Source organism: Stylophora pistillata, chromosome 4, assembly GCF_964205215.1.
Source record: "Stylophora pistillata chromosome 4, jaStyPist1.2, whole genome shotgun sequence".
In the NCBI taxonomy this organism is placed as follows: domain Eukaryota; kingdom Metazoa; phylum Cnidaria; class Anthozoa; order Scleractinia; family Pocilloporidae; genus Stylophora; species Stylophora pistillata.
The window spans coordinates 38,664,650-38,692,565 of record NC_142522.1 but is presented as its reverse complement, the minus strand read 5'-3'; the positions used below and the strand labels follow the sequence as shown (position 1 = coordinate 38,692,565).

At 37.6% G+C, this 27,916-nt stretch overlaps 1 protein-coding gene across 3 annotated transcripts; it reads right to left on the bottom strand.

The window, feature by feature from the left end:
* Positions 1–372: 372 nt before the first annotated feature.
* On the bottom strand, positions 373–24,669 carry LOC111325325 (uncharacterized). Of its 3 annotated transcripts, none has more exons than XM_088756443.1 (19): positions 21,651–24,669; positions 20,938–21,097; positions 20,636–20,808; positions 19,904–20,137; positions 19,338–19,494; positions 18,526–18,698; positions 17,756–17,921; positions 17,138–17,310; positions 16,470–16,626; positions 14,593–14,765; positions 13,753–13,972; positions 6,314–6,525; positions 5,769–5,953; positions 5,177–5,269; positions 4,664–4,855; positions 4,144–4,355; positions 3,729–3,769; positions 3,499–3,595; positions 373–3,030 (listed from the first exon to the last, which is right to left on the bottom strand). In XM_088756443.1, exons 1-19 carry the CDS (start codon positions 21,811–21,813, stop codon positions 2,847–2,849), a joined length of 3,165 nt encoding a protein of 1,054 aa, XP_088612569.1. In that variant the 5' UTR covers positions 21,814–24,669; the 3' UTR covers positions 373–2,846. The 3 variants fall into 3 exon arrangements, with proteins under 3 accessions (XP_088612569.1, XP_022784868.2, XP_088612570.1); XM_022929133.2 differs by having other exon boundaries at positions 4,664–4,828; XM_088756444.1 differs by having other exon boundaries at positions 21,321–21,786.
* Positions 24,670–27,916: the final 3,247 nt, after the last annotated feature.

Sequence of the window (27,916 nt, the reverse complement as noted above, 5' to 3'; positions counted from 1 at the left end):
AGAAACCATACATATTTTGAAAATTCACTTATATGGCTATTTTTTTGTCTCCTCAAGTTTCATCATAGGTAGTCAGGATAATTACAAAGTACTTACCAAAAAAGAATTCCATACTCTTTAGGGACAATGCATAGCTAAAGGAAATGTTTTCTTGTGATTCGAAAAGACAAACCACTCGTAAGTATGGAGAGTACTGGACACTTAGTCATCGTTCAGGTGTTAGTTAAACTTAGCCTGGAGCCAGAATTTCGCAATCATTACTCTCAGATGCGGTGCATTTTTGAAAATCCTTTTGAAGTCCCGCTGTTATGTTAGAGTGATGCTCTTAAGCGTAAATCATTCAATCAAATATTAGTCCTAGAGGCTATTCCATTAGGATTTTGAAATTTACTTACTACATCAAAAATATTAATTCAACCGTTACTACATTTTATTTTTTCGAGATTGGTAGAAATTTCGGCGTTTTTCTTTTTTGTCTTATCAGAAGTGGAGCTGAAGGTGACACGATTCATTTAACGTTAGCAAGACTTTCTTTTAAAAACAGTTAAGTGTATCTGTTTCTTATTCATTCAGAGCTAATTAGGTTGCTGAGAAGCCCAGCGTCATTTAGTAATTTAAAAGAGCACCTTAACTAATTTCTTTAATTTTTAATCTAAACGTGTTCTTCGGCTGATATATTTTTCTGAACCCAGAGCACATGCGTTGCCTTTATTTATCTCCTCAAAAATCCTGCCCATAAATATGTTATACGTTGAATAAGTTTCCTCAATTATGTTTGACGTCTCGTGTCTAACTGTGCCTACCAACATTAGTAATCTTTTCATTAAAGCTACTGAAAAGCATAATCATGATTCGTGGTTCTCTTCTTCCGGCAATTTTTATATTAACCCATCGAGATTGGAACTCCACTTGCGATGCTCTTCGTCAACTCCCGAAGAAAACTTTCAAAAAACTCTTTAAGGACATGTTATTTTCGTTCTTAGAGGCTGAGGATTGCTTTGTTGAATCGCCCCTTCTACTTAAAAAAATTAATTATAAACCGCCTTCATAATTTATATTCTACATTCTATAGTGTTTCTATTTTCTTTCGTTTAGTGATGTAGTTATATCTACGAGTTTTTTTTAGGTGGTTGTCTTTTTCTGGAAATGTTATTAATTTATGTTTAAGTTTTATTTGTAATCTATACTGCTGCTGTACCTCTAATTTCCGCCCGCCTCGACTAGCTCCTGCTATTTGCGGGCGTGAACGGTCTTCATGAACACGAAAGTTTGCTTGACAACCGATTAATGCTGATATCTTGTAAAACGCGTAGACTACATTAATAATAATTAGATGAATAATAATAATTAAGTAGATGTCAGTACTTATCTAAACATGATTTATCTTTTTTTTTTACGACATTTTACCCAAAAATACTTTGAATAATCTCAATTAATTCAACTAAGAGAAAGAGAACATTCTCAAACCAAGTAATAGCCTCTTTACACTTCAATGAAGAAAAAACTGTATCATTCGAAATTCATGTGACAATATCTACTGAGAGAGAAAACCTCTTAAAGATCAATCAATAATCTGAATCAGTTGCAATCAATTTTGATCCCAAACTTTATTCCACCTCAAAAAAAGTTTGATTGAAATCTGGAAAGTTCAACGGCACAATTTTGTAAGAGGCTTTGACGTAAATGTCAAAATTTATGGTTCTTGCGTTTACATTGAGACACATTACTCGAACTACCTCGTCACAAGACGATCATGCAGTGCATGGTATCCATCGAAAACAGTATAGTATATCTGCTCCAATTTTTCTTCTTGATTATTTCCACTGAATAACTATCAACTTTTTTTACGCCGAATTACGATCAGTTGTTCTCACCTACCAATAAGCTGAACCTTTTCTTGGGTGTTCAAGTGATCTAGCTAGCAGACTTCATAGGGAAAATGTTGAATAAATTGCGAGTTCGGTTTTGTCAAAATTAGTGCACTTTTCGAAAGAGTCTCGTGAAACAAAAACCGTATTTAATATCGAAGGCCAATGAGAACAAGAACCACATCAGAAAGAGCCAATGTGAACTCATGGTTAAAAACAATCAAACGTGGAGCGTTGGAAAACAGGAATGATCAAGACACGATTAGTTTTAGTTCTGCAGTTGGTTGTTTAAGAAGGCGGCTTGTATCGTTTTATCCTTGATATGTGGATATTAACAATGAATCAGCTTATTTACCCTGATTTATAACATAATGAATCCAGAACGCTTCATCTTATCGGCCAATTCATTGGGTTATAGAGCCGGGGTGTGACTAGTGATGTCATAAAGCAATAGAACACACTTTCCCATGCTCTATCAAGCCATGGGAGAACGCTCGAAAACCTCTTAAATCACGTCCTCGCCTTCGGCTCGTGAAAATTGTAATCTATTGCTTAACAAGGGTATTCAGAATTTTCTCAGTTCCCTAGCGGTAGGTTGGGAATCATAGATTTGAATAAAGAATTTAACAAAAGAAAAAAATTACCGTGACTCGAGAATTATTGCAAAGAACTGTCCGAAAAATTGAATTGCTCTGTTTGTCTAATCCAGTGTTGAGTATAAAACTCAAAAACATAACATCTCGGAAAATCTCTACCAAATATTAATGTCTCAGTTGGTCTATCTAAAATTTCCGACGAGTGCATTTGACAAACTATTTGTAAAATCTGACTACATCGATCACTAACTTGTGGAAACTCAAAAGAGGATGGGTTAAATGATGGTAAATCATTAATTTGCTAATTATCTTCAAATGTAGGTGCTAGCATTCTCTTGAAATAATCGTCTCTTTCTGATGGTAGAGTTCTGTCACTTGCAGCTCATCGTCCGTTTTCATCATCCTTTATAGTGGGAGTGTTATAATATGAACTGGATTCAACGCGCTTGCTGAAGTCGAAGTAGGGAGTGTCTTTTGAGATAATCAGTTCTAGTCTTTCAATCAACTGGGAGAAGCTGGGGCGAGTAGTTGGTTCTTGCCTCCAGCATTCGGTCATCAGCCCATATCTGTTGGAAATAAAAGAAGGTAGAGTGAGCCCTTACAATCTTTTAAGGTATCTCCTTCTTTCTATACTTATTTACAAATGGGTGCCAATTAAAAATGGCCATTAAGTTGGTCGGGAGTTTCTCGGAATGAGCAAAGGAATGTTTCACCCAGTGCTGTAAACTACATGTAACTGACAAATGAGTGTCCATGAATTTCGGAGCCAATTTGTTTGAAATGAAACGTACAAGTACTAAAGGGCTCGAGGTTACAGATGTTCCAGATGCAGAACTTGACCAAAGTTATAAGAAAAAAATAGAGTTTGGCTGCATTACAAGTCTCGATGTGCTTTTCTAGATGACTTAACAATGACGCTCTAACTCTCGAGATCTGTTTCAAAAACTGTTTCCTTTAGCTGATGGACAACTCTTTGCAAATACCATAGGGCCACACGCAAGTACAATTAAAGTTGGAAGGGGTCAGCTACTCACACTTCATCAGAGCACATGTCTGGCCTCTCCATTCTAAAGCCGGTCTTAAGTACTCTGCATACTTCAGAATTAGTCAACGTGGGGTATGGAACACTCCCTAATTGCAGAGGAAAAGGTGAGAGTTACATTGGCAAATCTTGAATGATTTTCTGTAATATCAAAATATATGAAAAATGGCAAGATGCTAACAAATTTATCACGAGTAACAGCCTCAGGTTCCTTGGACATACCCATGGTGGCCATTTCCCAAAGAAGAATCCCATACGACCACCTTTGTGCAAAAGAAATAAATAAATGAAAATGTATTAATGAAAATGAACTAGCTCGAACAACACGAAACTTATATAAATGCAATAAATCATCTTAGCTCAAGAAATGGTGTTTGTTGCAGGCTCGAAACTGATAGGTATGAATTCTTCTTACAAAAAATAACAAGTATTTTCATTTTTCACTAACGTGGCGGAACAAAAATTCTTGCAAACATCTAGTTAGAAAGCTAGTTTTTATTTTCTTAGTCAATCTATCAGTTTTTTCCTTTATTGCGCAGATTCGTTTTAAACGCGTTGACAAATACCTATTTCAAAATGGCACAAATTTTATATGAATAAAAAATTATCTTTTAGTCTCGTGAAACTATTCACTCACACGTCGCTTTTGATTGTAAAAATACTGTAAGAAATAGATTCCGGGGCCATCCACTTTACTGGAAGGTTCTTCGTTTTCTTCAGACTGTACACGTCTTGATAGGTCTGGCGCATTAATCCAAAGTCTGACAACTTCACTTGGTTGTTCCGGCCTACCAGAATATTGCGAGCTGCAAGGTCACGGTGAACGAAATCTTTCTCAGCGAGGTGGTTCTAGGAAAAAGTGTCAAAATAGCAGACTGATGGAGAAATGTTGCACCTACCAATTTTGATGAAAACATCGATCCAGCCAGATATGGTATTTCATTCTTTTCCGAAATAACTTTTGGCGAACTTAAGCGCATGCAGTTTTTCATCTCCCTTTTCTCGGTTTTTTTCTCGTATTTTAACAGTTCTGGGCGAATTTCTTTCGCTCTCTGTTTATAGGCTTTGAATGCAAAAATACGCTGCTAAGGGCTTTTAACGTCATTCATGTGGCAATTAACTTCTTGGCTCATGAAATGTCCTCGATAATACATTACCATTCCACGTGCTATTTGCCAAGCAAACGAAAAGAGTTTGTCTGTCGTAAAACTGTTGCTGTCGGCCTCTTCATCATCGTTATAATCAAGATTCTCTGTCGAGGGGACGGCAGCGCTGCAGTTTGTTTGGGGGTGCGGCGGTATCTTTTTCAATTCTACGTTTTCCTGGTGATAAGAAATCACGGCGTCGAGCTGCTTAAAGAGGTATATCATCAAATAAATTTAGTTTTAACAATCGATTACTTAACTGGAAACTTGACACTGCACCGATAAAATGTATAAAGCATTTTTGACAATTTTTAAGAGTCCTTCTGAATTCAATTTACCCTGTTCAGCTCTTTAGGGTACATAACGTTTTCTAGAGAATACAGCAGCTAATTTCTATTTCTTTCTTATTTTGACTTTTCCTGTTTAATTATCCCTCTGTAAAATCCTAGTAACCAATGCTGGTATTCAAAGTGCATGCCAAGATACGAAATGTGGAGAATGAAATACCTCTGGCAGGGATCTTACCTTTTCAGAATCGCAGGTCTCTTTCGAGGCAATAGAGATGTCTTTGTCTTCGTAGTCTTCCTCTTTTCCACAACTAACTTGATTTTTGCTCACCTATACAATAAATGGTCAGCTTGGTAAATTGGCCTTTTCATGTTCTATACTGGTGCAGCTTAGCTCTTGTAAAACTCCTAATTCATATCAGAATTTCTCCATGGCAAAGCCTGAAGAACCTCTTACTTATCCGCGTTAAACAGACCAGTTCAATTTTAGAGATAAATAAAATTAATTACCTTATCAGTCAGTTAATTAGTACAATGCGCTAAATTGCATTATGGTAAAGGTACTTTTATAACGTGAGTTTTCGACTTCTTTTCAAAAGAGTAGAAGCCCAACCCGGAAAAAAGTCGAGAACCAACAACAACCCCAACCCTCATGTGGCATCAACGTCGGGATTGGGCGCTGGGCCACAACACGGAAGGAAAAAAGATCCCCTATCACTACCCTTAGCATGATTCAATAATTGTACTTAGTTTCAGTTTAAGGGAAATAAACAACAAAAACATTTTATCGCAGTTCAATTTAGCTATGAAAGTGACGTAAAATCTCTTACCAATAGGCGATTTCTGCGTAACCATTGCAAGAGGTCGCCATACGGAACGTATTCTATCACCAGAAACTTGGTGTCCTGCAGAGTGCAACATCCAACTAAAGATACGATGTTCGGGTGGGAACCCAACAGCTTCATTTGTGATATCTCTTGCAAAAATGCTTGTTTCTGATCTTCGCGAGGATTATCTGCGAAGAAATATCTTTTTGAGACTCGAGAGTAGTGCAGGATATAACTAACTTTTTAGTTACCCACGCATTTAAACGAGTGTATTCGACAGCTCCGGAAAGCAACAACGTAAGGTGAGCATGATTTACTGGTTATTTTTCACTATGGCCTCTTGTTTCAATCACTCCCAACAAAAATAAAGCTGAACGACCTTTCTTATTTCTTGTTGAGTGCACAGCGCTTCTCGCTTGATTTAAACCATCTGCAATTTCAATTCTTTAAAATAAATCTAGCATCACATAAAGAGGAAACGGCTAGTATAGTCATGGTTTTTGCTTTAAATATATTAACTTCAAGTACAGTTTTATTGTTTAACAAACCTGGTAAAACCTTTACAGCGACCTCCCGTAATTCTTGGTTTGGCATGGGTCTCTCGCTATTCTGAAACACTTCTATCCCAGCTCTTTTTTTGAGAGTTCCTTTGTAAACAACACCAAAAGCTCCTCGTCCTAACTCTTCTTTGTATTCTACCTGTTCAGGAAGAATCTCCCACTGGTCTAGCACAACAACTTTGCGAAAATAAAGAGCAGGCCTGTCAATTTGAGAAGATAAGGGTAAAAAAACCAGCTAATCACTGACAACATTGGTTAGTGAAAACTTTATAATGAGTTGATCTTTTAATTAATCTTTATTAATCTTGAACAATAATTATGCGCAAGTTAACGCTAATGAGATGCCAAAGCCAGAGGCTTAATGGCATAGGTCAGAGAGTTACAATCTGCTACTAAATAAAAGTCATGAAATAAAAAGAAATATACATATATATATATAAAAAATTATATATATAATATATATATAACAATAAACACAAGATTTACGGAGAAAAGGCAAACAATTACAACATATATAAATTCACTACTGCATATAAAGCAAGATAAACATAAATAATGGTAGTGAGCAGAAAGTAATAATAAATTTAAATTTGAGTTCAACTTAGTATAAAATTATAATGATTGAAAATGATCTCTCAGTTTACGTTTATAACTAGAAAGAGTAAGCGAATTACGAAGTGAGAGAGGAATGTCATTCCAAATTTGAGGACTCTGTACCCGAAGCGAGAGAGAATATTTGTGAGTATGAAGATGTCAGTTATCTTTTTGCCTAGTGAGATATTGATGACCGTCGGAGTTAAGAACAGAAAGAGGTGAAAGAGGAGACTGGGCAAGAGCTTCTGCATGTGAAGGAAAACAAAGCAAGAAACTTGGTACTTATAAATATTAAATATGTTGAGTATTTTGAATTTGTTAAAGAGTGAGTAAGTATGTGCACGTGGTAGAGAATAAGTAATGATTCTTAAAGCTTTCTTCTGGAGACGAAAGAGGGGTTGTAAATGAGAAGACTTTGTGGAAGCCCAAATAATAGAACAGTATTGAAGATACGGGAGTACTAAAGAATTGTATAATTTGCAAAGAGTGTTAGAAAGAAAAAACTATCGAGATTTGATAATAATCCCCGTGGATTTGGCAATTTGAAGGTTTAACAAAGTTTCCGGAAAATCACCCTCGTATTTGAACTTTGGAGGATTGGTTTGTTCAAAATCTCGCCCGGAAAATCCGACTCACTAAAGTTTGGGCGGCTCTGGACACAGGAAACGCGCACAACATGACTCGTATCCTTCTCTAAATGAATAAAGTTCGTGCCTGTCTTCACAACATGAAATAATGATAATCTTAATACTAATAATAATAATAAAACCTTTTGTACTTATAGCGTGCAAATTAACATTAAAATATGATCAAATGCGCGTTAATTTTAATTTTAATGTATTCCATTCGAGCTAGTCCACCTTTCCAGCCATCCCACCCCAGGGGAGGACATCCATCACACAGTTATCTCGTGTGTGGGAAATTAACGTCTCCTACCCCAACCTCCATCCGAGGATACTAGAATATGTAACCATTTCATGATGTTATAGAAAAGTAGCAAAATTCTTCTAAATTATTTTAAGACCTTGTGTGTTGGTCCGGCCGGAGCTTGAACCCTCGACGCACAACAATCCAGCGCACTATCCATTGGGCTAACTGGGCGGCGGTTAAAATGAAATCTAACTTTCATATTCATACGAACAAAATAGAATGATCTGAAATCTGTCTGATGATCAAATCTGCCTGATTAGCGCGTAAGCACGAAACTCAGAGTAACAGAAACCGTGCGTCGTCTTGCTTGATCGCTACCTACTATATATATGTATAAATAAGAAGTAATGTGGCACACGAGGACGGACAACTTCAAGCGAAGGAAGACATATACTCAATAAAAATCCAAAAATCCTTAATAAAAAACGTTTCAGTCCGAGACCTTCATCAGTTGTCTTCATCAGTTGGCAACTGTGTGATGGATGTCCTCCCCTGAGGGTGAGATGGCTGGGATTTAATGGGTGGCCTACTCGCATGGATCGCATATATTCCGTTCTAGTCCTACCCTACTGCAGTAATTGCAGTGAAAATGGATTAGAAAAAAAAAAACAAAAAAAAAACAAAACAACTGAAGAAGGTCCCGGACCGAAACGTTTTTTATTAAACTTTTGGATTTTTTTTTTTGAGTATATGTCTTCCTTCGCTCGAAGTTGTCCTTCGTCGTGTGCCACGTTACTTCCTGTATTATTTATCGAGGTTTGGACTGCGAATCCTTTTGGATCCTTCTGGCGAGGCGTCTCTGTTGGCTCGAAGCCTGTTATATATACAAATGAATAAAGGCTGATAGTTTCTAAAGAAACTGTTTGGGGCTGCGTCGGTGGGGGTAACGAAATAATTTGGATTTGGGGGTAACGAAATAATTTAGCCCTTCGTCGGAGCGAAGCCATTCGCTCTGACGAAGGACTAACGCTCGAAACGTCAGTTTTTTTAATCGTTACGGTGGCCAATTAACCATTTCAACTTTGTTGAAATATCCAAATTATTTGGTTACCCCCACCGACGCAGCTCCAAACAGTTTCTTTAGAAACTATCAGCCTAATAAAATAAATGTTTGAAAAGAAAATTTGCCCTGAGCGGGATTTGAACCCACGTCCCCCTGTTACATTTATTCTATTTAAGTATGATTATTTGGGGTGTACAGGGTCAGGGTTTCCCTCGTATACACAATTTGTTTAATTGAAATTAGCCTGTATCCGTAATTGGATCCTCCTTTGTCATCCACTAGTTGACTTCGGTCGTGTATCTTTAGTAGATCCTTGGTTGGGTTTCATATGGGGTTGTAGGCTTTCTTAACCCTGTCACCTTGAAAATTAAGTTTCCCGGGAGACCACGTCTCCGATCACGTAAATGACATCTTCGATTGCCGTGTTGCCAACATGGTTGTCCTGATAGTGGCAGCATGGTTCTCCAGATAGTGTAGTGGTTGTCCTGATAGTGTAGTGGTCATCACACATGACTAGTAACAGGGGGACGTGGGTTCAAATCCCGCTCAGGGCAAATTTTCTTTTCAAACATTTATTCTATTTATGTATCATTATTTGGAGTGTACAGGGTCAGAGTTTCCCTCGTATACAGATTACATATATATATATATATATATCTATAAGCGAAATAGGCAACGTAGGATCCATGACAGTGCTCGACAATGAAGGAGCGATTACAGTAGCAAATGGACTACTCAAGTGACGCACATATGGATTTTAATACAGCCTGTTTCGTAGACCAACAAAAGTTGATCCACTCGTCAGTTTAACTCCATACACTGTGTGTATGGAGTTAAACTGACGAGTGGATCAACTTTTGTTGGTCTACGAAACAGGCTGTATTAAAATCCATATGTGCGTCACTTGAGTAGTCCATTTGCTACTATATATATATATATATATAATCTGGGGTGACCATCTCGGTTCTCCCCAATCCTAGCATCAGCACTGCACCTGATGAGGCCCAGAAGGCCGAAACAGTACTGTCTGCAGCTAGATATAGCTCTTTGGCATACAAAGCTTTGCTTTTATGTCCTTGATGAGTCATTGCTGTTGCAATTGAGCATGCTCGCTAGTTTACTCTAGTTTGAGCACTCTGGCATGGCTTAGACGATACCACAAAGGTTGGGTCGTTTAGGGTGATGGTCTCGGTTCTCCCCCATCCTAGGTTCAGCATTGCACTGATCAGGCCCAATAAAAAGGCCGAAACAGTTCTGTCTGCAGTTAGTTAGTTATACATATATATATTTATATATATAACAAGTTGAAAGGCCTCGAGCCAACAGTGACGCCGCGCCAGAAGGATCCAAAAGAATTCACAGTCCAAACCTCGATAAATGGTAGGAGAAGCAATGTGGCACACGAGGACGGACAACTTCGAGCGAAGGAAGACACACACTCAATAAAAAGTCTAAAAAGTTTAACAAAAGACGTTTCGGCCCGAGACCTTCATCAGTTCTCGGACCGAAACGTTTTTTGAGATACAATGAATATATGAAGTTTATATATTTTGAACTGCGGTATTAGATACGTATGATGCACGATCCTCGCAGTAGATAGCGCTATTTCTGCAATAGCGAAAATCAGACCTGAAAAAAAAAAAAAAAAAAAAAAAAATCAGGCCTGTACGGGACTCTAGCGCTCTAGCGCTCTAGCGCTCTAGCGCTCTAGCGCTCTAGCGCTGCACTAGTATCGCAGAGGTCAGTGGTTCGAGTCCCGTACAGGCCTGATTTTTTTAGGTCTGATTTTCGCTATTGCATAAAGAGCGCTATCAACTGCGAGGATCGTGCATCATACGTATCTAATACCGCAGTTCAAACTATATGAACTTCATATATTCATTGTATCTCATTTATCACGTTCACGGGTTTATTACGAATCAACTTAACGGCCTGCTCCCAGTTGGCTTGTTAGCTCAGTTGGTAGAGCGCTGCACTAGTATCGCAGAGGTCAGTGGTTCGAGTCCCGTACAGGCCTGATTTTTTTTCAGGTCTGATTTTCGTTATTGCATAAATAGCGCTATCTACTGCGAGGATCGTGCATCATACGAAACGTTTTTTGTTAAACTTTTTAGACTTTTTATTGAGTGTGTGTCTTCCTTCGCTCGAAGTTGTCCGTCCTCATATGCCACACTGCTTCTATATATATATATATATATAACTGCAGACAGTGCACACTGTTTCGACCTATGTGGGTCTCATCAGTGCAGTGCAGACACTGGACCAAGCTCTCGAATAAACCATTGCCTGGGCGCTACACTTGTGGGACCAAGTGCAGGCATGTTGCCATGCGAGAGTGCTCAAATCACAACTAAGGTGATGAGCTTTGCCCGAAGGCTAAGTGCATGGCAACCCCAGTGTAGAGTGCTCAATCGCAAGGTAGCCAAAAGGCAAAGCCAAGCGAGAGCTATCTAACTGTATATATATATATATATATATATATAGCTCTTTGGCATACAAAGCTTTGCTTTCATGTCCAAATTGAGCACTCTATCTAGGATGAGTCATTGCCGTTGCAATTGCGCATGCTCGCTGGTTTACTCTAGTTTGAGCACTCTGGCATGGCTTAGACGATACCACAAAGGTTGGGTCGTTTGGGGTGACCGTCTCGGTTCTCCTCCATCCTAGCATTAGCACTGCACTGATGAGGCCCAGAAGGCCGAAACAGTACTGTCTGCAGTTAGATATAGCTCTTTGGCATACAAAGCTTTGCTTTCATGTCCAAATTGAGCACTCTATCTAGGATGAGTCATTGCCGTTGCAATTGCGCATGCTCGCTGGTTTACTCTAGTTTGAGCACTCTGGCATGGCTTAGACGATACCACAAAGGTTGGGTCGTTTGGGGTGACCGTCTCGGTTCTCCTCCATCCTAGCATTAGCACTGCACTGATGAGGCCCAGAAGGCCGAAACAGTACTGTCTGCAGTTAGTTATATATATATATATATATATATATATATATCTATATATATATATATATATCTATATATATATATATCTATATATATCTATATATATATATATATATATATATATCTAACTGTATATATATATCTAACTGTATATATATATCTATATATATACTGTATATATATATATCTGTATATATATACTTTTAAGACTTTAGTTAAAACGTTTTTGTTTAAGTCTGTGTATGGTTAATCTTACTTGTATATTATCTATTTTATCATACTGTAATTAATATATATATATATATATATACCTACACACACACCCACACATATATATATATATATATATATTAATTACAGTATGATAAAATAGATAATATACAAGTAAGATTAACCATACACAGACTTAAACAAAAACGTTTTAACTAAAGTCTTAAAAGTATTAAAATTCTTTTCGAGTCTAACTTCGCAAGGAAGGGCATTAAAAGGCTTTGGTGCCGCTACTGCGAAACCCTGTCACCAAGTATTTTCTTGGCAATACCACTAAAAGATTTGATAGAGATGTCATTATTTATACGTCACGGGTTTAATACGAACCAACTTAATGGCCTGCTCCCAGTTGGTTTGTTAGCTCAATTGGTAGAGCGCTGCACTAGTATCGCAGAGGTCAGTGGTTCGAATCCCGTACAGGCCTGATTTTTTTCAGGTCTGATTTTCGCTATAGCTTAAATAGCGCTATCTACTGCGAGGATCGTGCATCATACGTAGAGATGTCATTATTTATACGTAATGAATACGGACAAGGCTGCATTACTTGAACTAAATTAGAAACATAGGATGCTGCCAGCCCATAAATGGCCTTAAGTTAAAATCAAGGGCTTGAATAGCACTCTTTCTTTGACTGGTAGCCAATGGAGGGAGTGCAAAGCCGGGGTAATGTGAGAGAACTTAGGAAAATACTCATTAACCAAAGAGGAGTTAATCAGGCGAGTGATGACTGGTTGTAATATATCAGGCAGTCTGTAATGGTGTCGGCATTGGTTTCAACGGGCAGTACTTTTTAGGTGATATCATAATTAGAGTCTGAACCTCAACTTTAATGAGGTTACGAAAGGAAGCCAATGCACCGCTCTCATCTGCTGGAAACCTTGTGTCTTCCCCAGGTCACGTGATGATTGGTCAAGGACTATAGCATCAACATCAGCACTGATTCTTGAGATCTTGCGCATTAAAAAAGTCACCAATAGCATTTGAGAGGGCATCATTATCAGTAGAGTTCGGAAAACAGAGCTCACTCTTTGTACAGAGTAGACTTTTTGCAGCCCGGAATAGTTTACCTTGACTGTCACTGTTTTCATTAATAAATCAGTGTAATAAGTCCTTCGTGTCTCATTTTATCGGATGTGTCACGTAGTTTCTCTGGGTCTTAAACAGTTTTAAATTAGCCAGCGACTTGCTTTTTCGCTACACCCTCTCAGCTTTCCGGCGACGCCGCAAAGTCGATTCCAAAAAGATTTATATCTCAGCAAAACAACCAGCGAAATTAAAAAAAAGTAATTTTGCTTACATGGACACCAACAATTAAGTAATGTAACAACAAGAGACCCGTATGAGAAAGCGGACGGCGGGAATCCATCATCAAAACGCGCAGAAAACGTTTTTTTTGAAAACAAACCAGTAAGAGCGGAGCTAATTGTTTCCTAATGAATAAAGGCTGATAGTTTCGAAAGAAACTGTTTGGGGCTGCTTTACCATTTCAACTTTGTTGATATATCCAAATAAATTGTTTCCTAAGGTGACTGGTGATCAGTTGCTCATTACCTTAGAGAGATTAACAGTATACACATGGGAACTGACATCTTCGTGACACAAGCGAGAAATTCTCTTTTAGTATTGTACTTTGTCGTTATGAATTATCGCAACCTTTCCTTACCATGGGTAGTTACGAACCTCTTTTTTATCTTTCGGTGCTTGATTTTGTAACACCAGCAGCTGAGAGCAAAACAAAGCAAAAGAAACAAACCAGAGGCGACACCAACACTTATGTATGTGATGGAACCTAAGGAAGTCTCGTTCTCTTGCATCGGATCAACTGTTATTGTTAACATTGTTGTAGGCTGATGACCTATGGTTGCCTGTGCTGATTCTGCTACTCCAGCTATCGTAGTCTCTAAGAAAAGGTTGAAAAATTGATCAGTGAGACGTATCATCAGGGTATTCACCTACCTAATACATTTTTACCAAGTTTGCCTTATGAAATTAGGGAAAAAATGGAAGGAATACGCCTCTACTTACATAAATACGCATGGGAAAAACGACGTTCCAAAAATAGGAGACCTGTGCAGTCTCTTCGTTTCATTTCTATTGCTTTTGTTTGTTTGTTGTTGTTTTTATTCACTGATATTAAGACTAAAATAGCATTTTGACATCGTGCTAATTTATGATGCTCAAGAATGATCTTTAAATAGCTCGAAACATACTGATTTGAAATCTAACTGACATTTACATCTTCTTGAGGATTGATTACTTATTCATAAGAGGTAAGCTCGAAAAGTTAATTAATAGTCTTCGTCTTTGAATATCACCGTCTGAGTGGAATATCAGACCATAGCTTCCATTTGCTCCAAAGTTGTCTGAACTTGTGCAGCAAATATTAATATGAGCTCTTAGCTTTGATGAAAGGCCTGTAAAATTTCGAAGCCTGGCTCTCCGTCATCTTCCATTAACAATGAGAATTTTTCCTGAAATAAAAGTTAGAGTTTAATTACAGCTGCTTCTCAGGGATATTACCGAATGGAACAACAGTGAAGTACATTTTGAATCCTCGTTTTTGTTGAGAACGGTCGGAGTGAAAAACCATGAAGGCATAGCTTCCAGTTACGAGAACCTCCTCCCCAGTCTTCAATCCACAGTATAAACCAAAGTGGTGATTCTTTTCGTTGGTGATCTTCAAAAAGTCCCAACTGAGAAAAATCAAATGATGAGCTGCATTATTCAAGTGTTTTTATTTGTTTTTTTTTTTTAACAGTGATTTAATGGAGGACAGAGGTATTGATGACGTCATCATGAAAGACAGTTTTGTTTTTTATCATATAAAACAAATAGATTCTATATTGCTATGGGTCTAATCAGTACGTTACCACATTCATACCACATTTTTACATCATCTGTAATATATTACTGAACAAGCGCGCGGCAGCATGCAATCCATTTTCGCAGTAATGAACAGTATTAAAATAGTGGTCGAAATAAGGCCTGAAAAAAATCATATATGCCATTGACTCATCACTTCACGGGTTTATTCCAAACTAACATAATAACCAGCTCCCAGCTGACGCGTTAACTCAGTTGGTCGAGCACTGCAACAGTATCGCAGAGGTCTTGGCTTCAGATCCCGTACAGGCCTGAATTTTTATATTCGCTTCTTAACCGCAGTTAACATATATGAGTTTTCATAGCCATTAGAATCTATGTGTTAAGAAATAGACGTCAAAATTTAGTTAAAATATCAACGATACATTCTGCTACCAATTTTTGTCCTTAGTCCATTTCGAAGTCACCTGTGATCTAGTTACTAGGATTAACTTTACAGAGTGACGGAAAATTTGATGAGCATGTAAGAACTAAGCTTGTCGAAGCAAACAAGTGTTTGCACGTCCTACGAACATTGAGAAAGGAACATTACTCTCAGGCAGAGATTGATCATCTATTTATATCCATTGTTTTGCCTAATTTTAGCTATGCACTTTCAGTCTATGGGGCATCTGAGTCCGATTTTAAGGTTGTACAAAATTTTTTTAGACCGATGTCACAAACGCCGGTTTATTTCATTTCCAGTTTTTATCAAGAACCTTTTAAACCAACAAGACCGAAACATTTTAAAGAAACTAAAATCAACGGATTGCCACCCCCTGAAAGACATCATTCTTGTCCAAAAGACATATGTACACAATCTTAGGAAAAAAAGCTGCGTACGCCCGAAAATTAATACACAGCGCTTTATGAACACCTTGGTAAATAGGTTGATATTTAAGCTCCATTTATTGTAATGACATACTTTTTAATTCATAATATGTATGTAGACTTCTGTTGTAGTTTTTCCGAATTCATTGTAACATAAGATATGTAGTTTTATCTTATGATGGAATAAAGACTTTATTATTATTATTATTATTATCATTATCTATTACTAGTTGGCGCAAGGCAACATGGGATCTATTTTTCAAAGAAAACATGCTGTATTGTAGATGCTGTCTAAGCCAACACCACTCTTCAGGGGACACAAACTTCGGTCACGACTTAGGTCCTCAGACAAATAAGGTAAAGAGTTTCTAAACGAGAAGTTTCGAACGTTAGCCCTTCGTCATTCGCTCAGACGGACGGCCAATGTTCGAAAATTCAGCGTTAGAATTTCTTTAGAACTCTATACGGTGGCCAACTTGCATTATCAACTCAGCTGTTAAAACATATTAACCCATCTAGTAATACCTTCCATTGACCAGCATCACAGTTTCTTTAGCAACTTACCCCCTCTATTCCTTAGAGGAATAGTTATCTTCTGTGAGTGTATATTTAGTCATATATAACAAAGTCAGAGATAGAGACTTTGAGCAGCCGTTTAGCTGAATTACTTTCATTCTGATGCAAGAAATGTAATCAATATTTACTCGCAATCCTGGCTCTCCTCAACGTCAAACTCAGCAAAATAAATTTTCATCTGCGTGTTTTGTGGAATAGGAACAAAAGATGCACAGTCTGTACTGTTTGGGTAGTGGTCAGGATATCCAGGACTGGTCAGTATATTATTAGTGATCACACCACACCCTGTAACACCGAAAAAAGATGAAACAGAACTTTTTTTGGCAAAACGATTAGATCGTGTCACTAGTAACTAACTTACGATGATTCTTTTTTCGCTTGTATATCATCTACAGGTCAAATTATGAATTAGTTCGTTTTATCATTTTACCCGTATCATCATTTCTCTACTTGTTCGTGGTCTTCTATTAAAAATTGTGCTCTACAAAACCTCCAGCGTTTTACCTCAACACCAGCACCTTCCCGATTTAACGAGTTTAAAATTTGCCTCAGAGGACCATTATACCAACTGGAAAAGGGCTTCTCTTGGATTGCATGATTCCTTCTCCTCCATGTATTTACCTGAAGCGGTCAGACTGTACATCTTTGAACATTCTGTAAATCTTCGAAAATTCCGTATCCGCATCGATACCTTTGGGCATTATCCATAATTTCTACATGACCTCCCAATGCATTTTAACTAGTCGCCTTTGTTTATTTCTTTTAGATGTATTTACGTAATTATGAGTAAACTTACCTAATGAAACAAAAGAGAAGTGCAAACGAAATCCTTGTCGTTGATTATTGTCGTTTGAATGGAATACTAGTTGCACATACTCTCCAGCAATTATGATCTTTCTGCCAGTCTGGTGACCACAAAACTTTCCAGCCACCATTCCTATGTCATTAGCAATCGTCAGAACGTCACCTCTTAAGAAACGATAAAAACGGAAAAGTGTGGAAAACTCTTCCAGACAAACATAATAACCATCAAGTTGGCGTAAGGGCTTTGAAGTGATTTTTCTCTGGGTCCTCTATGCGCAAGTTTCAACAAAATACATATTTTTTTATCACGCGTAAGTAGCTAACTTCCAAAAAGGTGGTAGTCATCGTCATCGCTCACATCAGGGTGGTGAGGGATGGTTTGTCATTAATGAAAGCTTATCTTCGGATAAGGCAGAGAGAGCTGGCTCATTTCCTTGTGACAAATGAAACCAGAAATCAGAAAACACTGAAGACACCCCGAACAAGTGCATCCTTGCTTTGTAAGTAGCAAGGTAGGAAAATGAAATTTTAATGCAATTTTCATATAGTCAAGTAATAATGATTACTGCCGAGATAACGACATTTGCTTGAAATTAAAAGCCTCACTTACAAACATGATGAAGTAGAGTACAGCGTTTCCAAGTCAAGATAAATAAAAGTAATGTGCAATATCTTGTTTTGTGGTATATGAAGAAAATAAGTACAGTTCATGTTGCTTGGGTAATCGTTTGGATATCCAGGGCTCACCAGAGTGTTATGTACTACAGAGCCACATTCTGTTGAAGAAATGAGAGAGATGATCATCATCTGTACCTGGGATTATCAAATTAATTCTCTTGTGGTATCATTAATTCGCTCTTTAGAGCAAGAAATCTTAAGATAAGCATCAAGTTTCTGCTTTCTTCGACTTTTGAATGTAAATAAGTTCATAATCTCAATTTTAAAGAGAAAATCACAGAAAGAAATTGTGAAGTCAATATGATTGCAATACTGAAACCCAAAGTTTGTCGTAATTACTCGTTACAAACTTTAGAATTTATCAAAAATGTAGGATGATTTCTAATGCTTTGACTTAGAAGCGAGGGATTTGCCGTTAAACATTTAAAACCAAAACAACAAAGCTAACATTTTAAATGGATTAGTAGACAAATTCATGAAATAAATTTTATCAGTGTGTGTCTCGACCGCGTCAGCAATATGAATTCAGCCCTTAACATTTTTTGATTGCTTTTGTTTTTTTTTTGTCTTCTAGTCAAGTCATTTGCATGCGTAAAGCTCTAGAGATGAAAGAAAAGTATTGTCGGAAATGAAATTTGACTTTTGAGAGCGCTACGCTTAGTTAGCGATCGAGAAACAAAACTATAGCATCCTTTAACTTACCTGCAATACTCGCTTTGAAATGCAACTTAAACCCTCTGCTTTGAGATTCGTCCTCAGTGTGAAACGTGATGAAAACGTAACTTCCAGTTACATTTATTTTCTTTCCGGAGTTTAGACCACAATACACACCGAATTTCTGGTTCTTCTCATTAAAAATCTTCAAATAGTCTCGACTACAAGAGAATGTCAACATTTCTTTAGTTCTATCCTCTTCAAAATATGTATGAATCGTAAAGTAAAAGATGAAAAAGACAATTTTTATAGTTACGATTAAAGCACCCGTAGTTATCGGCTTTGCTGTACCTACAAATCTCAGAAAGTAACAAACTTCTCTCTTTAAAACATGCTAATCCCATTACAGTCTAACTAATATAACCCTCCAATGGGGGGATGGAGAATTGCGTGCTGATACCAGTGGCGGCTCCAGACCTTGAACTAAGGGTAGAGCGTGGTTTTTGCGTGTGTGTACACCTGCTGGCTTTTCTTCCTTTTGCGTCTATTTTTATTACCCAAAACAAGGGTGGAGGGGTTGGAGGGAAGTCGGGGTCCGTGGGCCCCTCCCCTAGATCTCCCACTGGATACTTATGGGGAGTTCTTGGTGATAATAAGTGCTGGGGAGAGTTGGCTTGTGGTTTAACATTTAGTCTCATACGATGTAGCACTAAACGTGCTCTCTTTTATTCAAGGCCAGAATTTATTCGGCCTCGTTTGCCCTTATCGTCAGCTGATAATGTCATGATTCACTATCTTCTTGGGTGTTGTACATTTGGCATTTCCCAACGGGAGCATTCCGTAGTTGACACAATACCTACTTGCAATCGTTACTATCCCCCAGATCAAAATCACTGAAGTAGATTTGCATCTGCATTCCTCGTGGAATAGCAAGAGAAGCCCCACAATGTATACCACTTGGGTAGCCATTAGGATATCCAGCACTTGTTAACGTTTCGTTTATCAATGAACCGCATCCTTTGAGATAAAACATTCTATTTATTAACATTCATGTTGGTTTACTCTATATCCAACCCACAAAGAAAATTCCTATTGGAAATACCCTGATGATGACAATTTTATTTTTCAACCTCTTCAAAAATGATATTCAGGAAATCTAAATATAATTTCTTGTCTGAACATGCTAATTTCCTTTGTTCCCTTCATGTATGTGGCTTCGTTGCTCAGTTGGTAGCGGCCCACCACTAGTATCTGAGAAGCCAAGGTTCGAACTCCAACGAAACCTATATCCTTTTAGGCCGCAGTTCACCTGCTAAGATTCGTTTCATGTTTTGTCATGATACACATGTTAGAAGATAATTTTATTAATTTATTTGTGATGTACAATGACTGTTGATATGCTTGAAATTGACATCAACCTCCTCACCTATCACAGAAAAGTATTTTCTGTCAGTTCCATACTTGCTCGTTGCCACACAGCTGTAGTTACCTCCTTGGTATAACTTGGCCCTGGCTTGGCCCATAGTTTTCACAAGCACTGTAAGCGGCTCCATCAACAAAATCGATGTATAAATCGGTAGAGATCCGAAAATGGAACACCGGACTTGGTCGCCTGGAATCATGGGTTCTGCAGGATCGAGTGAAGTTATTCTCGGTGGAACTGCAACGCAGTAATGAAAGCTTCAGTTTGAATTGACACCTCTTACGAAGGAACCGGAGAAGAGCTGCTCTATAATTTTCATATGATCTTCCATTCATTCAGAGTCAGTTTTCTATAGTTATCCCATTATAATCCGTCGGCGACTACTGATCCCCACTCCGTCCCCCTGAAAACCGTGGAATCTCCTCCAAAATCCCTCAACCACTCCCTCTTCCAGTTGATATTCTATGAAGGATCGATCCCTAGCTGAACCTAAAGTCCATACAATACGTAAATTGTAGATCGATTTTTTCCAAAAAGATTTTAGCTCATTCCATAACTCGACAAAAAAAAAAAAAAAAAAAAAAGCGAGAAAAGAGACATTCACAACTTTGGGTATGAATCCGAGGAAAAAATGTAATTAAAATATTAATTATTTTCATAACATGACTACCTCAGTACCTAAGATCAAAATAGGATCATCCTTGTCTCCTGGTTGCACGTTATGGCTGTACTTACCATTTGACAAGAGAGCGAACTGTAAAAGAAATCCACTCTTTTGTATATTCGCATCTGAGTGAAACACTATTTCAACGTATTCTCCAGTTACAAGAGCTGAAGTTCCAGTCTTCTGACCACAGTAGGTACCAACATCAAGTCCACTGCTAGTTTTGATCTTTAGGTAATCAAAACTTTAACAAGAGTATTTCATTAGCAGTGAGTAAACGAGAATATTCTATATTTCATACTTTGCAAACTGAGAGAATAATGCAGAGAGAAATTTTGAAGTGGTCTTTGTTTATTTGCATATTTATGCTCACCTGCAAGTTGGCTCACTGAACTCTACGTCAAAATAAAGGAATGTAATGTTCATCGTCATTTCGTTTGGAATCGGCAGAGTAACGGTACAGTCCATGTTACTTGGGTAGTTGTTTGGATATCCAGGACTTTTCAGAGTGTTGTTCACAACTAAATTGCATTCTGCAAAACAGGAGATCGCATAAATTAAGTATCCTTTTAGAGAAATCTCCGAAACACATTCAAACAAGAACGCAAAATGTAGCAATACAAAAGAACAGGTCCATTCTGCATACACGACTGATTAGCATTAACCCAGAGCTTATCTTGCCATCTAAGCAGTACTGCTAACCGCATTGTTAATAAAATAAATTATATGTTGACATGCTATTCTGCTAACCCTTACAGGTTGGATGCCTGTCCCTTTTTCCAAGGAAAAGCCAATTTTCTTCTCTGTCTTCGCCAATGGATTTAATTTTTCGTTTTGACAAAGTTCGGTTTTCACGATCTCTTTCCTTTTCCTAAGTTTCTTTTCCCTGGTTAGAGGAATTCGAGGCCGTTCTAAAATTGGAAACACAGTTTAGGAAATACAATTTGGATTTCAAAAAGGAGGGTTTTTTTTTCCTTTTCTATTTCCCAGTTTCAGTAGTTACTATCGACCCATTTTAAGCCATACGGGGCGTTAGTGCGCCAAACATTTGGAATCAAAAGCAAGAAAAACATATTGTATACTCACCTTGCATTGCAGCAGCGCTTTCTTTTCTATTCCACATCAACGATAAAAGAAACACAACTAAGTTGATCGCACATGAATTTCTTTTTCTGCTCATATCCAGATAGATTAAGGTAACAATTATTTCTTCGTTTATAAAAGTTTGCGAAACTAAGGTTAGGAACATCTGGTAAGTTCTTCATTATACTGCATTTCACACAAACGTGTAACTTGCATTGTGGCCACTTTTTTCTTTAGAATGATTCCTTTTTAATCATCAGATTTATGCGCTGTTTTTTTCCAAATGCCACTGACCGGGAATACAATATATATCCATACGTCACTTTAAATATTTTTTACATCTTTCGTAAGCGAACATTTTGTTTTCCAACATGAAAGCAGACATAGAATTAGTATTGCAGCTACCACAAAACGGTAGATAAACAATATCTTAAGCCCCCTTACATAGCAATAGCCTTCCACCTGCAGTAATCTCAAACTTTTTTGACCACTTATTATTAATTCTACCAAACATCACTTTTGAATAAGATGAACTCACACAAGCTGTCATGAAACGCTTTGAATTCTGCAAATGATTAAACAAATCGTGAAATGAGTGGGAGGTTTATTTGAAAGGTTTATTATTATTACGTGTATGAACAAATTCCAAGATGTCGAAAACGTGACATTACTCGGAGGACTAAAATAACGCCTCAGTTTAAAAACGCTTTGTGTTAAAAATGAAAGTTATGCTGGTCACCGTATAAGCAATTCCGAAAAATGGCTAGACAAGTCACACTAGGTAAATTGCAATCATAATCATGGAAGAACCCGCCCACATCGAAAAATTGGGGGCTTGTTAACCAAACATTTACTTTCAGCTGCTGATAACTCACACACTTCGGTTCAAGACGATGAATATTTGTCGTTTTGGCACCTTTGTGTTGTGTGCATTATCTTATTTAGTAGCATCACCTACGAGCCTCTCTCCTATATCGATCGCGTCGAAAAACCGTAATTTCTGCGAATGTAAACATTTTCTTTGACAATCTTTAGTCAAATCGTGCTGAGTTTTGATTGAACATGACTTTGTTGAATGCAGCATTCTAAAATTCTCCCTTTCGCTTATAGGAGTAGCGCCTCTCTTTACGATGGCGAAAGGACATTATTTAACAAATGACAACAAGAGATCATAATGATTGCATAAACATTCAGCTCATGAATTAACACCTTTGCATTTTTGGAATTGATAGAGCTATTCTATTTTTAAAGCTGCATGGAGGTTGTAGACAAAGGATTTCATAAACAATATAAATGAATAGCTAGGCTGTATGATACACCAAAGATCTGCAGCACTTACGTTTACAAACGACCTTCCAGTTAACCCCTTAGAACACTCTACTTTTTTATTGCCCAGACTATTGGCGAATATTGTGTTCATTAGTGGTTATTCTCCACGTTTTGTATGTAGCGGGTTTGTTCAGTATAATCTAACTTCGTAGTGCAACACGCCTTGATAGCAAAGTCAAATTTCCTCTTAAAATACTGTATTGTGAGTCTACAACAGTTTCCGATGGGATATTTTACTCAGACTTAAGGTAATTATTCGGGGTAATTACTTTTTTTTTTCACTTCCATCCCGCTAGTATCCGTTTTTGTTTTTCAAAGTCATCTCATGATCCATGCCAATCATCCGTAATTAAAATCGAGCACGTGTTAGGATGCTAAGTAACCTTTTGAAAACTGATGAACAAGAGCCAATATTTATGCACAAGTAAATGAGTAATAAGATAACTTGGAAGGAGGATACGGCTCCAGAAGGGAGAAAAGGATATGAACAATTTGTGTCTATAGTTTTAAGACAATACACAAACATCTAAACAAAGACTCCCAAATAGGTAAAAATTGTTGCAGAAAAATTTTCACGGAAAATTATTATCACGGAGAAAAAGTAGGTTATCGAATCATATGCAATAAAGTGGGTCTCGATGGGATTAACCATTATCATCAAAACAGCAAAACTTTCGTCGTTCAGAGTAAAAATTAACAAATTTTAACTGGTAGTCGCACAAAAAAGTAACCGTAAAAAGGCCAAGCGTAATGACATAAGCGTAATGTGATTTTATCTCGAGGCCCGTCATACATAGAGTTAAGTAACTAGGTGTACCTTGGCATGGGGTAAGGAGCGTTGTCAATCACAGATCTTAATCCAATCAAATGAGGTCGGATCAAATAGCACCAAGGTTATAGGAAAGGTCAGTTTCTCTCCTGGTACTTCTCGCCTTCATTTCCATCGTGTTAACATCCGAACACAGATTTTCGGTACTGAAGAAGAATTTTCCCGCCCCCTCCCCATGCTCTGGCCTTCTCTTCATGCTTTCGTTGCCTTTTTATACGTATTAGTCTCTTTGCCGTTATTTAACCCCACCTTTGCTTAAGAGATTGCGTGATGTTTATTATATCAATGTTCTTGATGTCGGGTGAAATAAAAGCGTCACTATTGTGGCCAATTTGGCTGTGTTTTCACTAGGCCGATTAGCTAGCTGAATATTCTTTCTAGGTATTTGTTTACAGACCGACCTTTACTCGTTAAACTTGACATCTGTTTTCACTGTAAAATTTAAGCTGTTTACTCAGAATATTCAAATTAAAAAAGCACGCAACTTTGAAAAAATGGCGGGAGACGAAGCATTTTGAATGACTTCTCTTGTACTGATTCTTGCCTTATTTCTTCGAAGGAGACGACGTTTCTTTCAGAGGATGCGACTCTCGACAAAAGGAGAGGATGCGACGGATTGTGTTAATCCGGACAATCCAGCAGCTAAACACCCGCAATCGCCGTAAGCACAGGACAGTGTGGCTGGCATAAATTGTAGAGCTTTTGTGCTCAAAAGCGGGTACTACGGGTTCTGCTTACCGCCACCATGAAATAGGTAAGGTCCTGGCCGAGGAACTGAGGGATCTAATGAGGCCGGAAGAATTGTACATCGGAACGGGAAGGTATTACGAGTGAATTCGTCTGCCATTTCAAAACCAAAGTGAACCGCGAGATGAGCGCGAGCGACTGGAAAATATTCGGCAGTTCACGATTTGGCAGGTATCTGTCACTACCGGCAATGTGATTGGCTGCGGCATTTACCAGGACAAGTTATAGCATCTCGCGAGGTAATATAACTCTTCTGGAATTTTCAGGTCATAAAGGCGAGATAATCCCTTGTTTTTTCATGTGAAAACAGCTTGCATTTTTAACTCGCTTAACTTGGGACAAGCTGTTTTCACTGAACTTCCAGACTTTTCCGACTTTAGCTAATCAAACTTGTCGTAGTGAAACCACAGCCTTTATCCCACATTTCACAGTTATTATTGTTATCTCCCGTCAATGTCGTCAGAGCGACGTCACGCAGAGCTCCAGTCTCGTTTTAGTAGAGACGCGCGGGTTTCGTAATAAAATTCATTTTCTACAAATGTGCCATTCCAAAAGTGTCAAAATCTTGGGCCATTATGTGTCTTGTCTTGGGGCAATGCAGGAAAACAGAAAAATTGTCTATTAACCCAACGACCTAGAATTTCTCTTTTTGCTTGACACAAATGGTAAAAGCGAGCGAATAGATGTCTTTTAGATCAATGATAACTTTTCAAAATGATTAAAATTTTTAACAATTCGATTAACTGTAACAGAAATAAATTAACCTTTAGCCATAAAATAGCCAAAATTTTTAACGGTCAGCCGTAAAGCCATCAACCCTTTGAGATCGTCACATCATAATTAAAAATGAATAATATATCTCCTGAAGCGTTCGCTTTGTAATTTCCGCGAATTAAATTAACGACTGATATCATATAAATTTTTCTATTGATTATGTTCATCTCCTTTCGTGTTGCATTATTTGTTTCTTTTTAGTTTTGTGTTTCTCTTTCATATTCGTTGATTTGTTTTATATGTCTCTTTCAATTTTTTTCTTTCAATTAGTTAATTTCGGGAGGGGACGTTAAAGACCCACATCACGAGATTACTGTGATGTGGTCTGGCCTGGTTACTGGGAATGGGGTGAGGGGGCATCTGCAGAATTTCTATATTAATATTATTATTATATATAATCTATATTATTATTATTATTATTATTATTATTATTATTCAATTTGATACGCCGAGTTCTTCTCAAGTTACCTCGTAGTCGGGCTAAGTACTTACCAGACAAGAGTTTTAACTCTTCAACGGCAATATTTAATGCATGACTAAAGTTCTGCTCCGAAGAAGCAAACCACTTATATTTATGGAAAGCGATCGACTTTTAGTCATCGTACAGGCAGGTGCGTAGTGTGGTCATTTTTCAAGTACACGCAAGTACATATGATCTGGAAACCTAAGTAAACTGAGCGAAAAATACTGCGTTCTTTATTTCTTGTTTGAAATAGTTGTGTGAATACAAGCAAAGAACAAAGCGTCTTGCCCTTATTTTGAGCAAACCTGGCGCAAACACAACATTGTTTTAAATTTTTCTGGTAACTTCAGGTACGCACGTGCGTATATGCGCAGAGGACGCTACGGGCCTGACAGGTGATAATAAAACTTACTGCAGCCTGGAGCCGGAATTTTGCAATCATTACACTCAGGTAGGTCGTATTTTTGACAATTCTTTAAAAGGCATGCTTTTATGTAATTAGAAAATAAGTTTATCAAATATTAGTCCTCCAGGGAATTCCATCTTAAATTTTAAAATATGCATGCTGCAGTCAAAAAATTGATTCAGTTATTAGTACATTTTATCTTTTTGAGCATGGTGGAAATTTTTTTTTTGCCTTTGCAGTTTTTAGCTCCATCAGAAGTACAGTGGAGATGAAACGATTCAATCAACTTTAGCAAGTGTTTTGATCTACAGTAAAGTAAATCAGTTTTTTATCCATTCGAATTCAATTAGGTTACTCAGAAATACAGCGTCACTTAATAGTTTTAGAAGAGCACCAGAACTACTTTCTTTCAGTTTTGATAGAAACATAATTGATCGTTTACGACATTTTACTTTGAATAATCTTGATAACTTCAACTAAGAGAAAGAGAACATTTCAAATTCGGGAATACCCTATTTTTACATCAATGTGGAAAAAACTATGTTGTTCGGAATTCATGGGACAATATGGATTTAGAGAGGAAAGCTCTTAAAGAAGAATTGATGATGTGATACAGTCGCAATCAATTTTAATCCAAAGCTTTTTATCAAAGCCAAAAATGTTCAATTGAAATCTGGAAAATTTAACAGCACAAATTTGTCAGGCGTTCCGATGTAATGTTAAAATGTATGGTACTTGCATTTACACTGAGACACATTACTCGCATTACATCGTTACAAGAAGATTGACACTGTTGTATTCTGTCCGTAACTACGTCTCTTTAATTACATATAAGATAACTAAGAACAAACGAATTCAATCGACATGCCTCGCTCCTCGCTCCACGTGTCATTACCTCTCCAGGTCATGTGACCGACACAACATCCCTTCTTTTCTTAACAAAAAAAAAAGAAAAACTTAATCTTAAACTAGATCATACGATCAACTCAACTGCAACTATGTCCAGAGGTATTTTTTTAGCTTTTCATAGCTAATGTCTTTATCTCCATTGTTCGCACTGTTTCCCTTTTTTTTTTTTTTTTTTTTTTTAAAAAATCACAACAAGGTTCAAGCCTGTAAGAGGCTACTATCATGTCAGTTTTCTCTCTGGGTTACTCCCATTCACCATAGCGATCTGGGGGATGCCTATCCCGTTGCGGCCTCTGCTCTAATTCATTGTCCTCTTGTAACTCAAACTGATGATCGCTGTCAACGCATTGTTCATCTCTGGGGGTAAACTTCTTTACTTCTGTGACGTTCCTCTGGTATTGAACTTTCTCAGGTGACTGTACCACAACACTTTGCCCTTCTTTTCAATGATTTTATAAGGCTCACTTTCAAATTTGACTGACAACTTGTTTGACTTTTTCTTCTTTAGAAGCACTTGGTCACCAGCCTGAAGGTCATTGGGTTGAGCACCCCTTCGTTCATCTACATATATCTTCGCTTTTATTTAATTTTCTTTTCCCAGTCGCGATTTCGTAGCTCATCATCATTTACGGTAGTTTAGCGCAACTCAGGCATCTTTGTGTGGATCTTCCGACCAAATAATAACTCCGCAGGGAAAACTCCTGTGACGGTGTGCGGCGTTGTTCTGTATTTAGCGAGGTAATGAACGAGCTCTTTCTTCCATTTTTTTCCTTCTGCTTGTGCAATTCTCATGCTCTTGAGTAGGCTTCGGT